The 18,560-nt window shown below is 34.6% G+C and overlaps 1 protein-coding gene across 1 annotated transcript in view; it reads left to right on the top strand.

The window, feature by feature from the left end:
- Window positions 1-18,560, top strand: part of NALCN (sodium leak channel, non selective) — a 323,614-nt gene that overhangs the window by 129,201 nt on the left and 175,853 nt on the right. The window contains exon 11 of the mRNA XM_011977215.1: window positions 15,757-15,924. Within this exon, the coding sequence (XP_011832605.1) occupies window positions 15,757-15,924 (168 nt within the window). The remainder of the gene's footprint in view (window positions 1-15,756; window positions 15,925-18,560) is intronic.

The raw sequence follows: 18,560 nt of genomic DNA, 5'->3' as shown, positions 1-18,560 counted from the left end.
ATCTGAAGAAACAAATTGAGTGTTTATACACTCAATTGCTGTTACAGTTTTTTTTTTTTTTTTTTGAGACAGTCCCACCCTGTCACTCAGGCTGGAGTGTAGTGGCACCATCTCGGCTCACTGTGACCTCTGCCTCCCGAGTTCCAGTGGTTCTCTTGCCTCAGCCTCTCAAGTAGCTGGGATAACAGGCACACCCAGCTAATTTATATATTTTTAGTAGAGATGGGGTTTCGCCATATTGATCAGGCTGGTCTTGAACTCCTAGGCTCAAGCGATCCACCCATCTCAACCTTCCAGAGTGTTGGAATTACAGGCATGAGCCACCACTCCCGGCCTTTCCACTCTGTTTTTTATTTTGTGTGTTTGGCTTTCCCCAAGTATGTTTGGTTTTAATTAAAATTACATTGCCATTTCTCTTTGTATTAGAAACTTATACATGAGACAAAGTTATTTGTTTCCAATGAGTGTGAAAAAGTCAATTTAATTAAGCTTACTTTTTCTTAATATATTCTATTTTTATAAGGTTTATAAAAATGGCTTGAGTTTAGGCCAGGGGTCGGCAAACTCTTGCAGACCCAGATAGTAAACATTTTGCCTTTTGTAGACCACCCTCTCTCTGTCTCAACTACTCAACTCTGCAATTGTACAAAAGTGAGTGTGGTCTCAGAATGGTTGTTTTCCAATAGAATTTTATTTACAAAAATGGATCTTGGTTTAAGCTACAGAAACAGAGAGCATGTCAACTAACACTCTCATATTAAAGTCAAATATTTTAACATTGACAACAATAAAGCTACCATTTTTTGGAGGGCCCATTATGCACCAAGTACTTTAAAAGAATTCATTGTCTCATTTAATTCTCAAAATAGTTATAATAACAGCAATTCAAGTTTGTAGACTATAATGATGCAGTATTTAAGGCAATAGCATTATGTAATATTTTGAAAAGTTTATTTTTAAAATAGATCACAACAGGTCATGAGCTTTTAAAGAAGTAATTTTTTAAGTTCCTACATATTCCAGAATAAATTATTTAGAAAATCCAAAATAAATCACTTTACCCATTAGGAGCCAACTCACAGTCTAAAAATCACCCTTTAAGAATAAATTAAGCTGCTTAGCTTCTGTTGAGAAGCTGGGGACTTGTTTTGTTACTTTGGATTAATTAACCTAAATTTAGAATTAGGTAAGAAACAGGAAAAAGTTTACATCTTTTCTAGCCTATGATAAATTGAAAAAGGTAAAGTTTATTTTCCTCTGTAAGAATTTTAACTTTTCATTTTGGTCTAAGAGAATATATTATTATTGCACATAAAATCATATTGTATAATGAACATAATTACATTTTAAAATATATATTCTTGTTTTCTTAAGAAATAATAAAACATGAGCAATATTTTTCTTATTGTTATATATGAATGTATTTGTATCCATTAGGCTGTACATTTAACAAAATTTATCAGCACAGCACAGGAGATTAACAACTTTAACAAAATTCTTCTTTTGAGAAACTCACAAACAGATGGGAGATATACAACAAGCAAGCAAACGGTCCTACAGAGGCCCAAAGTTAGCTCTTTGTCACCTCCTAGCATTATCCCCAGCTATGTTCTCTGATTTCCTCTAGACCTATCTGAATGGGGAGCTCAGCCCTCTTCCACCTCCTGGTGTTAAGTTTTAATGAGTACGGTCATGTTTTCTAATGAACCCAAAGGGGAGAAGGAGGTCCCAGGACTCTGTGCTACATACTCCACAGTAAATTAACTAAAACTCCTCTTTCTCTCAACTCTGTCTGTCCCTCCTACCCAGTCTACTCCCACATCTCCCCAACTTGTCATCAGCCAGGCAGGCTCTTCCCCTGCTACTCATGCACAGCAATTCCACTCCACCCCCAGACTTGCATCTTCACTTGCTCTTTGTTGAGCTAAACAAAGAAGTCTGCTATTAAGAGGATCTAGATTCATCAGAAAAGAAAGTATCATCTATTACTTAAGCCCTCTTAGTCCCTCACAGGAAATATTTCTTTTAAATACATTCAGAGTTTCTCTGCAAAGATTTCACAGGGATATAAAATTCTTTATCTCATTTTAATGATAAAGACAGAGAACAGAGAGGAAGAAGGGCCTAGTATCCTTTCTTACATGGCAGTTGTGCTTGGTGATGGAGAATCAGAGGTAAATAAAGTAAATAAGGCATGGCCATGGATGTGTGACTCTAGGGACCTCTTTCTACTCTTAGGAGCTATAGTTCTGTGAGAATCTAAAGAGATTATCGGGTATAATCTTGAGTGAGGTTTATACCTAAAATTTGTAGCAGTAACATGATTTATCAAAGAAATTTTAGTGAATCTAGAAGAAGAAATTAAGAACAATTTCCAAGTCAGTGTTTATCTCAACACATCATATCCATATGAGCAGTTTCAGTTATTAAATCCATGTTTCCAGTAGATCTAAAAATCATTCTCTATTGTGGTAGAGAACAAAATTATGTATTAAGTTGTCTTGTTGGAGGGAATGAGTCATAATCTGCCAAGATGCTAGTTCGTTAAGAGAAGTTACAGCTTGAGAGAATGTTGTTTCTAAAACAGATTATTGATGAAGCAAAAGGTGCTGAGACTAAATTAATTTTCCATAAATAAGATTTGGGCAGGATTATACCTATTTATGTCGGACACCTATGATGTCAGAAGCAACCATTAGCCTTTGCATATTAATGTGATTATTTTGCAGGATTCTTTTTCTATAGTTATTTATTTTTCCTTCTTTTTGAAATTTCTATCCTTTGAAAATATGTGACTTTCTTTTACTTCCTTCTTAATTAGAAAGTATTTCATAAATTCAACCCATAGAGAAAATATTATAACCAATATTTGTGGGTCCATCACCCAGATTTTTAAAAAATTAATAGTTTTTCACGTTTGGATCAGGTTTTTCATTCAGAAATAAAATGTCATTAGTAGAGTAGAAGCTCCCTGTGTACTACTTCTTGATCTCCTCCTTCTCCCTAATCTACAGAGAACTATATTCATCATATCAATGCATGTTTTATAATAGTATGAAGTATTAAGATGCCGCTTTTCTCTTTCACTCATCATTATATTTGGGAAATTGATTCATGTCAATTTAAGCATGCATTTATTTGTTCTGCATATAAGGGCAATGGGTATTTCAATTGCTTCCAACTTTTTGCTGTTGAAAACAATGCCTCAGTAAACATTCTCATTTGAGTTTCTGTGCACATTTGGGAGAGTTCTTTCTAAACATATCCCTAGACTTAAAATTGTGAATTTGTTAGATATGCTCACTTTCAACTTTGCTAAATATTGCTAAATTGAACTTCAAAATGCTTGCGTCGATTTACATTCCTACCAGGATATATGAGCAGCTCTACTTCATGCTATATTTTTATGTTCAGGATTTTTAATTTTCTTATAATTTAATATAATCATTATAGTCTTAATATACATTTTCTTGGTTACTACAGAGATTTGACCTTTTTTTCATATTCTGTCAGTCCTGAGTTTCATCTTCTATAATTTTACCTGTTTAATCTGTACCATAATTGATTTTTCAGTTATCTAGTAATATGCAGTGCAGACATCTCCCAGCATTCAGCTTGTCTTTTAACTTTTATTTGCTGTCTTTTCTTCAATAGAAGTTATTAATTTTAACACTGCAAGATATAGTCATCTTTAATTTTTTGTTCAGTGCTTTTTGTGTCTTATCTATACCACAGTTACGAAAGACATTCTCTTATAGTAAAGGCTAGAGTTTTCAAGTTGTGCTTTTTCAATATTAGACTCCAATACATTTGGAATAAGATAAGGACTTGAATTTTTTTCCCATATATAAACAATTGTCCTTCAAAGATTCATTGAAAATTCATTCTTTCCTCACTCCTGTAGTGCCATTTCTGTCTTATATCAGGTTTACACATGTGCACGATTGTATTTCTGGACACCTCAGTCTGTGTCTATACATCAAAGCTTTAGTTGATAAGATGTTGTCATAAGTGCTATCCTTTATAATAAGCCTTGAGATCTATTAGGGCAAGCTCACTGATGTTGATATTCTTCTTCAGATTCGTTTTATCTGTTCTTGGCCTTGCTATTCTTGCTCTACATTACGAAAATTTAATTCACTTTACTAATGAGATTTTAACTGATGTTAAGAACATCTCTATTCAAGTATTCTAACCTTCCTTAGCATTTTCCAATAATGCTTCATAATTTTCTCCAAAGGTCTTCCACATTTTTTTGTTAGATTCATGCCTACACATCCTACAGTTTCTTTTATGAATGAAATAATTTCAATTAAATTTTTATTGATGTAGGAATAATATTAATTTTTTTTATATTGACCTCATTCATAGCCAGCAACTTTACTACAATTGGTTGTTTGTGATCATCAATAGACTTGATTGGAATTTCTATGTAGATAATTATATCTTCTGAAATTAAGGTTTTGTCTTTCCATGTCTAATTATTATATCTCTGATATTTTTCTTCTTTTGTTGTCCTGGTGTGGGTCTCTAATAAAATGTTGAATACTGGCAATGATAGTGGACATGCTGGGTGTTTTTCTATATTTTGATATGAATGCTTATGATCTCATCATTAATGTTGTTTGTAGGTTTTTATAGATGCCTTTCATCGTGTTAATAAACTCACTTCTATTTCTAGGTTGCTAAGAGTGTTTCTCATGATGAATTGAGTATTCAATCTTCTTCTACATATATTGAGCTGACTATACAGACTTTCCTTTTTAATTTCTTAGTGCAGTATATTAGAATAATAGATATTTTGATACTGAAACTATTTTAGATTCCTGGGACACTTGATTTTGTAGCACTACTTTTAATAAACAAATCCAATATGCTGACATTGTATTACGAATTTTCAATCATAAGGATAGTAGTTCTATGATTTTATTTTATTTTACATTGCTAGTGTGATTATGTTAGGGAAGTTACACTTCCTTTCACAAATGAAATAAACATATTTTTCTCTTTTTCTCTTCTGTGAATAAAGTCCCTCTGGAATGCCATGTAGGCCCATTGTTTGCAGTGGAATCCCTGGCGGAGAAAGGGAGAAAAGAGACCTTGATTAATGACTTATTTTATGGTTTGATTATTACGGTTTATCAGTTTGATGGTTTATTGCTTGCTATTTATAGAGATATTAATTTTAACTAATATCTCACATTTCCACAGTTTTCTCTCAGGATTTTTATAATCTCTATTGAAACTGAAGGTATAATCCTTTTTGCTGCCAGTATTGTTTATTTATAACTTTCTTTTTTGTATAAGTAAATGACTTCTGATGCTAACTACCTGGATTTTAGACCCAACTTTATAACACAGGGCACAGTCCTCTACAAGATTACCCTTACTTGAGATGCCAACTGTAAGCTCAGGGGGTTCCAGGGCCTCCCTGACATATGACATATGATATGGCTAATGTGGTTGATATGACATATGACATATCAACAGGCTATAAACTCAGGGGTTTCCACTAGCCTTCACAAGTTTGATAATTTGCTAGAATGACTCATAGAAATCAGGAAAGTGCTATACTTCTGATTACATTTTTATTAAAGCAAAAAGGATACAAATCAGAGCCAGGGGGAGCATCAGGAAAACAGCTAATGCATGTGGGGCTTAATACCTAGGTAATGGGTTTGTAGGTGCAGCAAACCACCGTGGCACACATTTACCTATATAACAAACCTGCATATCCTGCCCATGTATCTTGGAACGTTACATTTAATTGAATTTAATTTAAAAATAAAATAAAATAATAAAAACAACTAAATGATTGTGAAAAAAAGTTTGACAAAATTAATTTTATTGAGAGTAAATTCATATTTTGAATTTTAGAATTTTGTTTTCTTTCTCATAAGATTTATTTAAAATCTTCGCATGCTGCCTCATTTGACTTGGGAGATTTTCTTATTTCTCTCTCCCTCCCTCTGTGATCACTTCTACTTTCTTAGGGATATTACAGTTGCCTTAACCTTGAACCCACCATCCAGAGCCAGATTTTTAAGTGTCATTTGGAGATTGCTGGCCCCTTGATATGGGTGATATCACAGTTCTTGTCACTAGTCCGTAGTCCATAAAAGATCTTGTTCTGATTTTTCAGATAAGCTGATTATTTCTCCTCCTGTCTCTGGAGGCCTGCAGCTTCCTATAAGGTCTTAGCCTTGGGTAGTTGCTCTCACTGTGCTTTCCTTAGCAAGGAAACCCATCCTAGTCCCTGTCTTTATGCTACAAAGGTTCTCGTCTTTACCTTATCTAAGGTGCCTTAGTCTCCTGACCATATAGGAAACATTTGGGTCCAACATTGCCTGATTCTTGACCTAGCATATATTTCTGTTGCATTTCTGGTCAACAAAGAAGTTAACTTCGTTTAGAATTCCTTCCTGCCTCTTTGGTTTCCTGTTCTTTTCCTTTGATCACAGTGTGTTTGAAACAGAAGGGGTTTCATAAATCATGAATTCATTTTGCTATCTTGCAGGGAGTCCTCTTTTCTAGAAAAGTGATTTCTGCATTCCTCTGAAGACGTTTGGTTTTATGATATTTGTTAAAATGAAGAGTCATTTATTTTGGCCCCAACAAAATCTGACACCCACGTTTGAGTTCATTAATCACAAAAAAATGACCAAATTAAGAAAATAATCAATCTTTCCATAGCAGCAGTCTTTGACATTATTGTTGAGTTTAATTTCATTTTCTGGGAAACTTCAAGTAAATAGGTTTCTTCTGACAATTACTTTTTGTGTGTGTTTCTAAAAGATTTGGACATTATCTTGCTAGGTAAAAAAATAATACAATAATGACAATCTGGACTACTCAACCATCCATCTCAAAGTTTGCTCTTTCTAACATACTGATATACACTGTAAGCTAACAGTGGGTGATTGATAGACAGCTCCAGACTGATACAGGTAATCAGCAATCACTTTTTGGTGTTATTGAATCTGAATTTCATGTAAAAGAATGGGATTGCCTGAACTGATTTTCTTGTGAGCTTTGTCCTGTAACCTTCCTTTGTGATAAATATGCATTCTTTTCTCATGATATCCATTATGTTTCTTTGAAATTAGAAAACAGAGACTGCAACACAAATATTAGATAACATATTTCAAATATCTTTCCACGTATGGGCAATGTCTATCTCTACTATTTTATCTCACAGGCCTGTGTTTATGAGATTAAACTCTGCTGTTGTTACCGATAGAGGGTCTTGACTGCAAGTTGTCCAGGTTCTTGACGTTTTGAATGAAGAACTGGACAAAACGCACAGAAAAGCAAGGAAAGAGTGAAACAAGGAAAGCGAGATTTATTGAAAGTGAAAGTACACTTCACAGTGTGGGAGTGAGCCCGAGCAGTGCTCAAGGGCCCCAGATACAGAATCTTCTTAGGTCCAAATACCCCCTAGAGGTTTCCCATTGGCCACCCCATGTAAATGTTCACCCCATGTAAATGAAGTGGTGGCACCCAATCAGAGGCTGAGGTGAAGTTACGAAGTTACATTCCTATGCAAGTGTCTGGTTGGGAAAAGCAACCAATCAGAGGTACTTTCAATTATCCATCTGCCGCACAGAAAAGGTAGGGGCTTGCAAAGGGAGTAGCCCCTGGTCCTTTTGTTACTCAGGCATGGAAAGTTAGGGTTTTTCTTTCAGTTTAGTTCTAGGAAGTCAGTGTGAAATGGCCTTAGGTTCCCTGCCTCCAGACCCTATTCCCCTGTCTCATTATGGCGACATCAAACCAGGTATATTGGTTGAGCATGCATTCTCAACAGGGTGTAAAATCACCTCTGAAGGGGTACAAATATGTTCTTAGTTGGTGGGGGGAGGGGTAGAAAATTCTAACTCTTTTATAATGCAGATTGCTATGTAGACCAAACAACCAAAGTAGAGTATGTAAACAGATATATAATACATTAGAGGTATCAAAACTCCATGAGGTGGTGATTGAGAACAAAATCTCTAAAAGACCTCTTAGAAGAGGTGGTTAAATAAAAAAGATTGAGAAACACTGCTTTAGGGTATTTGTAAGAAGAAATAAATATTTCTCTTCTTTCCTATGCATTGTTTCTAAGTTTTCTTAAAGTAATGCAAAAAAAAAGAAGAAGAAAAGTTTATTATACTCTTACAAATTTTGTCTCAACTCTTAAAAGTTAAGTTTTAACTTGTAGGTACTCGCAAAGGTGGAATGCACCGCAGAATATGAAACAGAAGAAAGGTCTCAGTGAGACCTTCTTGGTGCAGGGGCTGCAGACTGAGGAGAGCCAAAGCAGTGGAGGGCTGCCAGGCTCAGAGTGACAAATGGAAGCCAATCTTCCACTTTTCCACAGGCTGCCTGCTGAATGCCTGGGATTTGCAGAAAGCCCTGAGATTGGACACCTGCTCAGGTGACTTTGGTGGGAGCCCTCCAGGCAACTAGGTTCTGCAGAGAGCCCAGTTGCCTTCTCCCTTTCAGATGGCTCCCAGCATGCCCCTGGCAAATTCCATCCTGTCCAACTACCATCAAAGTTGAGTTTACTGCGATAATCTGGAGCTGCACCTTAAGTGGTTACTAGAGCTTGCCTCCACTGCTTCGATTTTGGTTCTTCTGAACTATGATAGTCCTCTGAATTTAAGTCCTATACCAAACCCCATAACCTACACTGAAATAATTACTGATCATTTAAACTAATTTGATTTTCCTAATCACCTTCTTTAAATCCTGACATAGTTCTTCTCTATGGCAGAATAACCCATACCTTCAAGTAAGGTAGGCATATTTTTATGTGCATTGTTTTTCCATAAAATGTTATCACTTTGGCATTAATATTTCAGAGCACTAGAGTGTTGGCTTGTAAAAGTTAACAAATTATGTTCAAAGCAAGGCATTTGATTCCAAGAGAATCTGGAATCAGGAATTCTAGTAGGAAAATCAGTAAGGCTATAGCTGTTTAAATACAATCACATAACAGTTTGCTAAATCTTTTAGTGCCTTTTAGTGTCTTTCAAAAGAATATCGTTTTCCCACAAAAGAAAATCATAATGCAAACAGATTCAGCTGCATGTTTTACTATAAATTATTCTCATTTAAACAGTTCATTCCATCTGTCCTTTTGATAATATATGCAGTTAGTAAAGTGATTAATTGTATGTATACATAATTAGGCAATCTATTAGAATATCTTTCAGGCATTTATTAGTAGTGTTCTTAAAAAACACTGTAAAATGGATCACCACTCTTTCTTTCGGAATGAAAGTCTCAGCCTGAAAATGCAGGTGAAGGAAGAGATGATGTCATACACGCCTGTTACTGTTTCCTCTGCTAATACAGCAACCAGGTCAGGGATGTGGATGGCACCTTCATGGCACAACAATTTCAGTTTCTCCTGAGATTCCCTAGTATCCATAGGAGAGAGAACAGGTTCAGGTCTTCCCCATATCATTGCAAGGAGAGAACTAAGAAGCCTGTGCTAGAGAGGAAGTACCACTCGCAGGACTCGCAGCAAAGTCTGAGTCCTCTGGTCCCCTGAGGCCACTGCTCAGGGCAGAGAGCATTTCATCTCCTGCAGAGGAACTGGACCTGCCTGCCTGCTGCTTGTGGTCCAGGAGCCATCCACAGAGTCCTGTGGATCTCAATGGGCCAGGAAGGGAACCTCACTAGAGACTGAATTACTCCAGGTGGAGAAGGGGGTCAGTAAATGACTCCACTCGTTTCTGGGAAATCCTGTCACCAAAAAGCCTCCTTCAGATGTTCAGCAAAGGAGCTATGGCTTTTCAGGTTTTTCGCCTCCATAAACTATGGTGCCCTCTACTACCCCTCATTGCCACTGCTTAAGATAGTGTGAAAGACAAACGACAATTACATCAGAAACATATATCCGTGACGAAGGAAAGAAAAGTTAATTCACACACGAAGGGAGACTCAGAAACTGAGGATGAAACTCAGAGAATCAAGACAAATGTCTAGTATGGGGATTTCCCAAGCAAGTAGAATTGATGGGAGAGAGAATAGTTTGTTGTTGTTGTTGTTGTTGTTGTTGTTGTTGTTGTTGTTGTTATGTCTCAAGAAAAATAAGTGGGGCACAAAATAAAATTTCTGTAACTTCAACTAAAAATGTGCAAAAAATGAGTTTAAAAAGGGCACAGTCCTTGAGAGCTAGTTTTTAATATGGGAGATGAAGTGAGAAAAAAATAACTCAAAAAGTGGTAGAGATGTAATAATAAGGGCAAAGTAAAATAGCCTATCCACACCGCTATGAATAATGGGAGTCCCTGAAGGAAAAAGAGAACAGATAGAAGTTGTCATAAGCAACAGAAGAAAACTTTCCTAAATGAAAAAAAAAAAAATCTGCAGACTGAAAGAGCTCATTAAATTTTAGTGAGATTAAATGAAAATAGATTCTTACTCATGTCCTGGTGACCTTCCTTGGTTGCAGGCATAAAGAAAAAACCTTGTTCAGCCTCTGAACAGGCATAAGTAACCCGAAAAAGTAAAATAAATTTATTGTGCAATGGATGACTCATCTACAATATTGGAAAGTAGAAGGTAGTGAATCAGTATACATAGACTACTGAGAGAATAGAACTGCAGCTCCAGAATCTGTGCACAGACAACTTGTTCATCTGTCAGTGCTAAAAATGCATTTTATATATAAAAGGACTAAGAGCATACAACCCTTGATATTTATTTAAGAAAACTAAAGTGTACTAATCACAAGATAAGTAAATTGCAATCTCAATGACTACATAGAAGAAGAGAGAATTGATGGGCATTGGATCTCAATAGATAATATTAAATATGTCAAATAGGGATCTTTGAGAAAAAGAGAAATGATAATATTCAAGAAACTAGTAATAAATTTGTAAACTGTTTCAGCAAAGCCAGGACTTCAGAAAGGGTGTGATATCAATGGAGAGTGGGATGGTAGAAGTGTGCTGTGAAGTTTGCAGATGTGTGGGGTGGAGGGATGAGTGAGCCAGCAATTTAATTTTGAAGCAATAAGAAAAAAGTGTAGGTTTGATGTCTAACCATTGAGAAGTAAACCAGGGGATTAGAAAAACCAAGTTGAGTGCCCAAATTAATGAAGGGGGAAAGAAATTAGCAAATAGTTGACCAAGTTACAAAAAAGACAAGGTAAAGTTAAAAATGAAATAGCAATGACATAAAATAAACAGGAAGCCTAAGACCAAGTATAACTTTGGTACATTCTGTTTGAGTAGGTTGAATTTTCCTATCAAAACCCTAGAAAATCTGGGTATGTTTAAACACAAAATAAAATTGTACACTGCCTATAGGAAGCATGTACAAAGTGGCCCTGAAAGGTAGCTAAAAATTGTTTCCACAAAACACCTGAAATATTAAAGCATTTTAAATGTTCAGCAGAGTGTGCAAAAAATTAAGGAAAATTCTTGAGGCCAAAAATTAAATGTGACATTAGTCCAGAATACCAGATGGGCCCCAAGGCAGTGGCTGCCCTGAGGGTATTTGCATATCCTTGTGACCAGAACTTGCAGTTTTCGGGAGTGTGTCCAGGACAGAAGAGACTAGAGGCCTGTGCAAACTGAAGAGGCAGAAGAGAGGGCCCACATAACCTCAGGAAGCAAAAATCCCATTCCTGAGAGGGAAAGGATGAGGGAACCATCAGTCTGGACCTTGACCCCTGGAAGATCAAAAATGTTATCTCTGGCCAGGCATGGTGGCTCACGCCTGTAATCACAGCACTTTGGGAGGCCGAGGCGGGTGGATCACTTGAGGTCAGGAGTTCAAGACCAACCTGACCAACACGGTGGAACCCTATCTCTACTAAATATACAAAAATTAGCCGAGTGTGGTGGCATGTGCCTGTAATTCCAGCTACTCGGGAGGCTGAAACAGGAGAATCACTTGAACCTGGGAGGCAGAGGTTGCAGTGAGCTAAGATTGATCACACCACTGCACTCCAGCCTGGGTGACAGAGTGAGACTCTGTCTCAAAAAAGAAAAAAAAAGTTATGTTATCTCTACTGAATTATGTAAGACAGGCTGCCGACTCATGGGGTTGGAACTCAAAATCCCGTTATGTCCAGAACCTAGAAACAGCAGCCAAAAGTTGATATAAGGGGGACCCAGATTTCTTTTTTTTTTTTTGAGATGGAGTCTCGCTCTGTCACCCAGGCTGGAGTGCAGTGGCCGGATCTCAGCTCACTGCAAGCTCCGCCTCCCGGGTCTACGCCATTCTCCTGCCTCAGCCTCCTGAGTAGCTGGGACTACAGGCGCCCACCACCTCGCCTGGCTAGTTTTTTGTATTTTTGTTTTAGTAGAGACGGGGTTTCATCGTGTTAGCCAGGATGGTCTCGATCTCCTGACCTCATGATCCGCCCGTCTCGGCCTCCCAAAGTGCTGGGATTACAGGCTTGAGCCCCCGCGCCCGGCCGGGAACCCAGATTTCTAAGATGACCCAGGTTCCCTGGAAGAACCAATTCTTTCTGGAAAAATATGTACTCTAAATGCAGATCTTGAAAATCTAGAGACAATTAATGACTTCCTGGCAAAACACAAACTGCCAAATTGATGGATAAGAAACCTGATCTGAGCAGCAGTGGAAAGCTTCTCTCCACCATCACCGAAAGGACTGTGCCCTTGTGGGTTTCCTGGTGCTTTCTGTCTGCTTTTAAAGGTGTGCTAATTCTTATTTTATTTCAGAGATTATCATATGAAAGATAGAAAACTGTACAGTACAAATGATAAAGCTAGCATAATCTCAGCCAAAACCTGATAATGATATACAAGTAAAATTATAGGCCAATTTCACATATAACAGTAACTGTGAAAATTATAAATAAAATATATTACCCAATAAAATCCAACTTGTTAGCGTTATCATCTAGAGTTTTTTTTCCAAAAATAAATAAATGGTTAACATCAGGAACTCTTGTGGTATATTTCATTGCCTCAGTGAATTGAAAGTTAAATCCTTTGAAGAAGAATAGGAGGAAGGAAAGTCTTTAAACATGGTAAAAATTAATCACCAAGACTCATTTCAACCACTATATATGAACGCTGAAGAAACTTTCATTGAAAACAAGGAGCAAGTTATGGATTCCTATTATTACCATTTTGTATTTAGTAACCTTTATACAACTGTACCTTTATAACTAATGCATTCATATTATTAACTCCAAAAATAAATCTTAAAAATGAAATAATCTTATTTTCTTTCCAGATGAAATGTGCATATTTCTATAAAACTCATGAGACTTTATGAAAAATATTAGAATAGAAGAATCTAGTAAAGTGGGTATAGAAGGTCAATATAGAGAAATCAATAGCTTTTCTTCCCACTGGAACTAACTAGGTAGAAATAGTAAAAAAGAAAAATAGATAGATAGATAGATAGATAGATAGATAGATAGATAGATAGATAGATAGATAGATAGAAAGAATATTTATATGGAAAAAATTTATTAAAGAATATATAGTTCAAATAAATAGGAAAAGTGTATTCCTGGATATGAAAGCTAGTATTAATCTTCTTAAAGTTCTATTTTGTATGTAAAAGATAAAGAAAAAAATCATAAAGTTGTAGACATATGTGAACATGTAAATTTTATGTTTGTGCACTAACAATATCAAAGTTAGAAACCAGACTGTTGGCTGGGGAAAAAATGTTTGCAGTGTATATAGCGAATAACACCATACAATAGTGTCAAGGTTATGAACAGTAATATTTAATTACTTTAAAAAGAAATTAAAGGGATTAATAAACATGTAAACAGATGAGCAACAATAAGTTTGATTACACTGATACTGGCATGGATTTGAGACAAGAAAACTTTCCTGTATTGTGGAAGGGCAAATAATTTATAATATTTTGAAAGTAATCACTTTAATATTTTCTAAATTTAAAACACACAAATCTGTCTTTGCCCCAGTAATACCAACTTTGGAAATATATTAATAGATATGAAAGCCTTAATGCATACTGGTATTGAGGGAGGATGCTTAGTGCAACCTTTTTATTGAAGTAGCAAAGTGCTTAACCACCTTTCCTGATGATTCCCGCAAATACCACCCATCAATGAATTAGTAGAGAAAATGTTGAGTTATATAAACGTTGAACACTATGGGAAATTATACAGCTGATAAATAAAACTTAGGACCTATATCCCTTAATCTGGAGGAACATCCACGATTGTTAGTGAGTCAGAAAAGCAAGTTGCAGAGTGACATATACTCTTCTTGCATACCCAGATCTTTATCATTCACAGTTCACATAACTTTAGGTAATGCCAGGAATGCCTATTTTTCTTTAGAATTTTTTTTCATTCCAGAGTAAATACCTGTCACCTTATTTTTAACAACTTCATAGAACTGTATATAATATTTATACAGAATAATTGTATAGAAAGTATGAACTTGAGAGAGACAATGACATCTTTAAAATTAGAAATAGTGCTTTCATAAATTGTAACACTTGTTTTTACATCTCATGTAAAAACATGTAATTGCAAGCCTGTTTATGTAATTACATATGTGTAGATGAAGATGCAGATGATCAAGGAAAGAATATACATGACATGAACATGAAATACCTGAGAAACGTGGGCAAGGGAGTTCATCCACGTGTTTTGTGGACTTAAGATCATTTCAAATTTAAAATATATTACCTTTTTATATTTTTGAGGAGGAAAATGGCAATTAAAATTAAAAAGCAACTAGAATCTACAGAAATGGTAGATTTGAGAAGTGATGCTAATTTCCTCTTCACATCTAAATTAACTATCTACAGTGCCTTTAATGTTTCATTTCTTAAAACACTATTATTAAAACTGCATTTTCCCCACATGTTCCATGTGTGAGTGGAAGAAAATCCCTTCTGATACCCCATATTAGCCTAGAAAAAGAGAAGCAAGCTCTGCTGTATTCCTATCTTCAATAAATCATGTAGTGTCTTCTCACAGGGACCTATTATGACTAATCCCAATAGTCACCCTCATAGTCTTTAATTAGAAGTTAATCTTTTATTGCAAATTTTAATTCCAGTTGCAGTCTCCTTTACAAAATGAAAATTCTTCTTCATAGGACACGTAAAGGAAAATAACATGCTGTCTTTATGTGTGTGTTTTATAATATTATTTGGAATAGTGAATTTATAGAATGCATGTGAGAGATTAAAAGATCAAGTAAATGTATTAATATAGTAATACTGATCATTAATTTTATTGATAATGAAGTAACATTGATTTATTTGCAAATGCACACATAGATAAATTGCTTGATATGAAATCCCAGTTTCTCTTTTGCCATGTGGCCTAAAGCTTAAAGGAATAAATGATATTTTAACTTTTAAATTTTGGTTTAATTGTGGTTAGAAATATGTAAGTTGTTATTTTATAATATGCCATGTACATGAAAGAAATTTTATCTTTAAAAAATACAACATACAAAAAATTTCAGCCTTTTGTGCACGTAGAAAGTCTTTAAATAATAATGGTTTTAAAATAATATCAAATATAGATAATAAAGAAAGCCACTCACAAACATTCAAAATTGTAACATGTTTTTATAATTGCTTAAGATTCTTTTGGTCTACTGTGTTCTAGTTGGTGTATTTCAAATGCATTTTAAAAGTAAAATGTCATTCTTGACTTTATGGGGCTCCTTAGTGTATATGATACTGGCAAAAATTCATACACTGACAAATATGTGAAATAATTTAGAATAAATTATAGTTTTGAATTTCAATTTCAATGTTTCTTTGTGTCTCTAGGTGGCTTTTACAGTACTGTTTGATTTGGAAGCACTTCTGAAGATATGGTGTTTGGGATTTACTGGATACATTAGCTCATCTCTCCACAAATTCGAGCTACTACTCGTAATTGGAACTACTCTTCATGTATATCCAGATCTTTATCATTCACAATTCACGTACTTTCAGGTAATACAAATAATGCCTATTTGTCTTTAGAAATTTCTTTATTTCCAGAGTAAATACCTGTCACATTATTTTAACAACCACATAGAATTATATATAATATTTATATATAATAACTATTATGGTATGAACTTGAGGAGGCACAATGACATCTTAAAAATTAGAAATAGTGCGTTCATAAATTGTAACAATTGCTTTTAAAACTCCTGAAAATTCAAAGGAACAATATAGATATTTTACTTACTTTTCCTAAATTAGCAGTATATAGGTACAAATATTTTTGTATATGGATAACATATATCCATATATGCGTATCAAATTTTAAACTACATAAGATGTTGGCACAAACTTTAAATAGTAGGAAACATTAACTTAATCCCAATTGTTTATCTTCCTTGTCAATAAGCCTAAGTGTTTGCTCAACAATGATTTACAATGAAAATATTAAAGGTTTATAAAACTTACCTTTATAGATTGTTATTAGTCATACAGTATTACTTATAAATGCCTGTTACTTACTTTGTGATGGCACTTATAATTCTTATTTAACTTATAATAATTGGATATCTTTTTAAAATGTGATATATTGAATCACATTGCTTTCTAATTATGCAATAAACAGTAATTATTAGTTACATTCTTTGTTATTATTGAATGTAGCAACGTGCTTACTGTCCTGGTAAATACTTAGTCAAAATGATAAAATATGTGTACATGCTATACTAGTAAAAAAATACCTTAAATATAGTCATTTTCCTGATTCAAACTTGGTCATTTATATAATTTATCATGGAAACACCAGAAAGTGCATTGATTGTTTTCTAAATAGATATTGTTAGATAATTGGGAACTAAAGTGGCAATAGAATTTTAAAGAAGTGATGTTGAGAAACAGGACTCTAACCCCTTAGGAAAAAGAACGTGCACTGCAACTTTATTGATTTTATTTGTTAGTAATACCAAAGTATTATTCTCAGAACAATATTCACTTTAGCTGCCAAATCACTTGTAACTAGACACTTTTAGTACCTGGGGAAAAGGACATGCAAATATAATTCACAAAATGTAAAAAGCAAAACCCTCCATAAACCCAGGCAAAAAGCTGAGCCCTTATAATCACAGCCAAGCATATTGGAACCACAGAGGATTTTCATGGTTCAAGTGCTCACTTCCCTCAGCGTCTGTGGATGTAAATCTCTCCTCATTTGTTGAGTTATATCCTGAAGCTTAATTATCATAAGTGACATGGCTGGGGCAACAGATATATACGTTTGAAATTCTTGATACAAAATGTGCTTTCCAAACATTCATGCGATTATAAACTCTTGTGCACTGCTATCTAGATTCACAAAGTTATCATGGCCATTGAGTACCTACTTTAGGGCATCATTGCACATAATTATAGAGAATATGCTTTATATCAAAACCACAGGATACCTTTTTTACAAAGCTATTAAAGTAACCAAATTAAGAAAATTGGTGTTGCCTATTTCAGCAAAGGTACAGTATAAAATATATTCAGGGTCTTAATATTGCTATAGTCTCTGACATACTGTTTTTCAGCAAAAAGTTAGAAAATATCAAAATTTTGTGTGCAAAATATTTATTATAGAATTGTTACTGAGAGAAAAAGTGGAAACTGTTTCAATGACAAACATTTGAGGAATAGCTTAGTAAGTCAAAATGCAAATTTAACCATAAAATTGTAATTATGATGAGTTTTTTATAATTTAGAAATATAACTGTTTCATTTAAATGATAAACAGTATAAATTATATAACTACATATATATTTATTATATGTGTATGTAAAATACCTATAAAATGGAAAAAAAATGACTAGAGAGAAATAAACCAACTTATAACAAATTATTAATGGTCTGTAGGTTCCTACTCTTGTCATCATGTCTTTTTTTCCTACTAGTCTGTTTTTTACAAAATATCTAAAATTAGCCTGCAAGGCTGTAACCATTTTATAGATAGATAGATAGTCAAATTATAGTGAAGTTTGCAATTTCAGTGCTGTCTTTGATTTTGGATTATCCTGTAATTGGTTCTGTTTAATTTATGTTAATGATTAAGTGATTTTCATTTGTATCTCTCTACACATGGCCATGCTTATCTTTTTCTAATGTATTAATAATGAATAAAAATGATCTCAGTTAATGTGTGGCTAAAAAGTAAATCTCTTGAGAAACTTAGGTGTCCCAAGGGTTTTTGCAAATTTGCATGTGGAGAATCCACTGTACCAGGCAGAGCGGCTCTTTATATAAAGGCCCACATTGGTCTTCCCTGTTGGTCCTCACACTTCTCATTTCAATCAACCTTTCTTTACTGTGTTGCCAACAAGTCTTTCCTTAGACAATTTCATATTTCTCACATTTAAATGAAGTAATGTTTAGTGCAAAGTGGCTTCCTTTAAAATATTAGTTATCATGTGTCAGTTGGCTGTATGCATGTGTTCTTTTGAGAAATGTCTGTTCATATCCTTTGCCCACTTTTTGATGGAGTTGTTTGTTTTTTTCTTATAAATTTGTTTGAGTTCTTTGTAGGTTCTGGATATTAGCCCTTTGTCAGATGAGTAGATTGCAAAAATTTTCTCCCATTCTGTAGGTTGCCTGTTCACTCTGATGGTAGTTTC

This window comes from Mandrillus leucophaeus, unplaced genomic scaffold (genome assembly GCF_000951045.1).
Source record: "Mandrillus leucophaeus isolate KB7577 unplaced genomic scaffold, Mleu.le_1.0 Scaffold175, whole genome shotgun sequence".
Lineage (NCBI taxonomy): Eukaryota > Metazoa > Chordata > Mammalia > Primates > Cercopithecidae > Mandrillus > Mandrillus leucophaeus.
The sequence above is the reverse complement of the archived record's forward strand: the minus strand, read 5'-3'. Positions and strand labels throughout refer to the sequence as shown.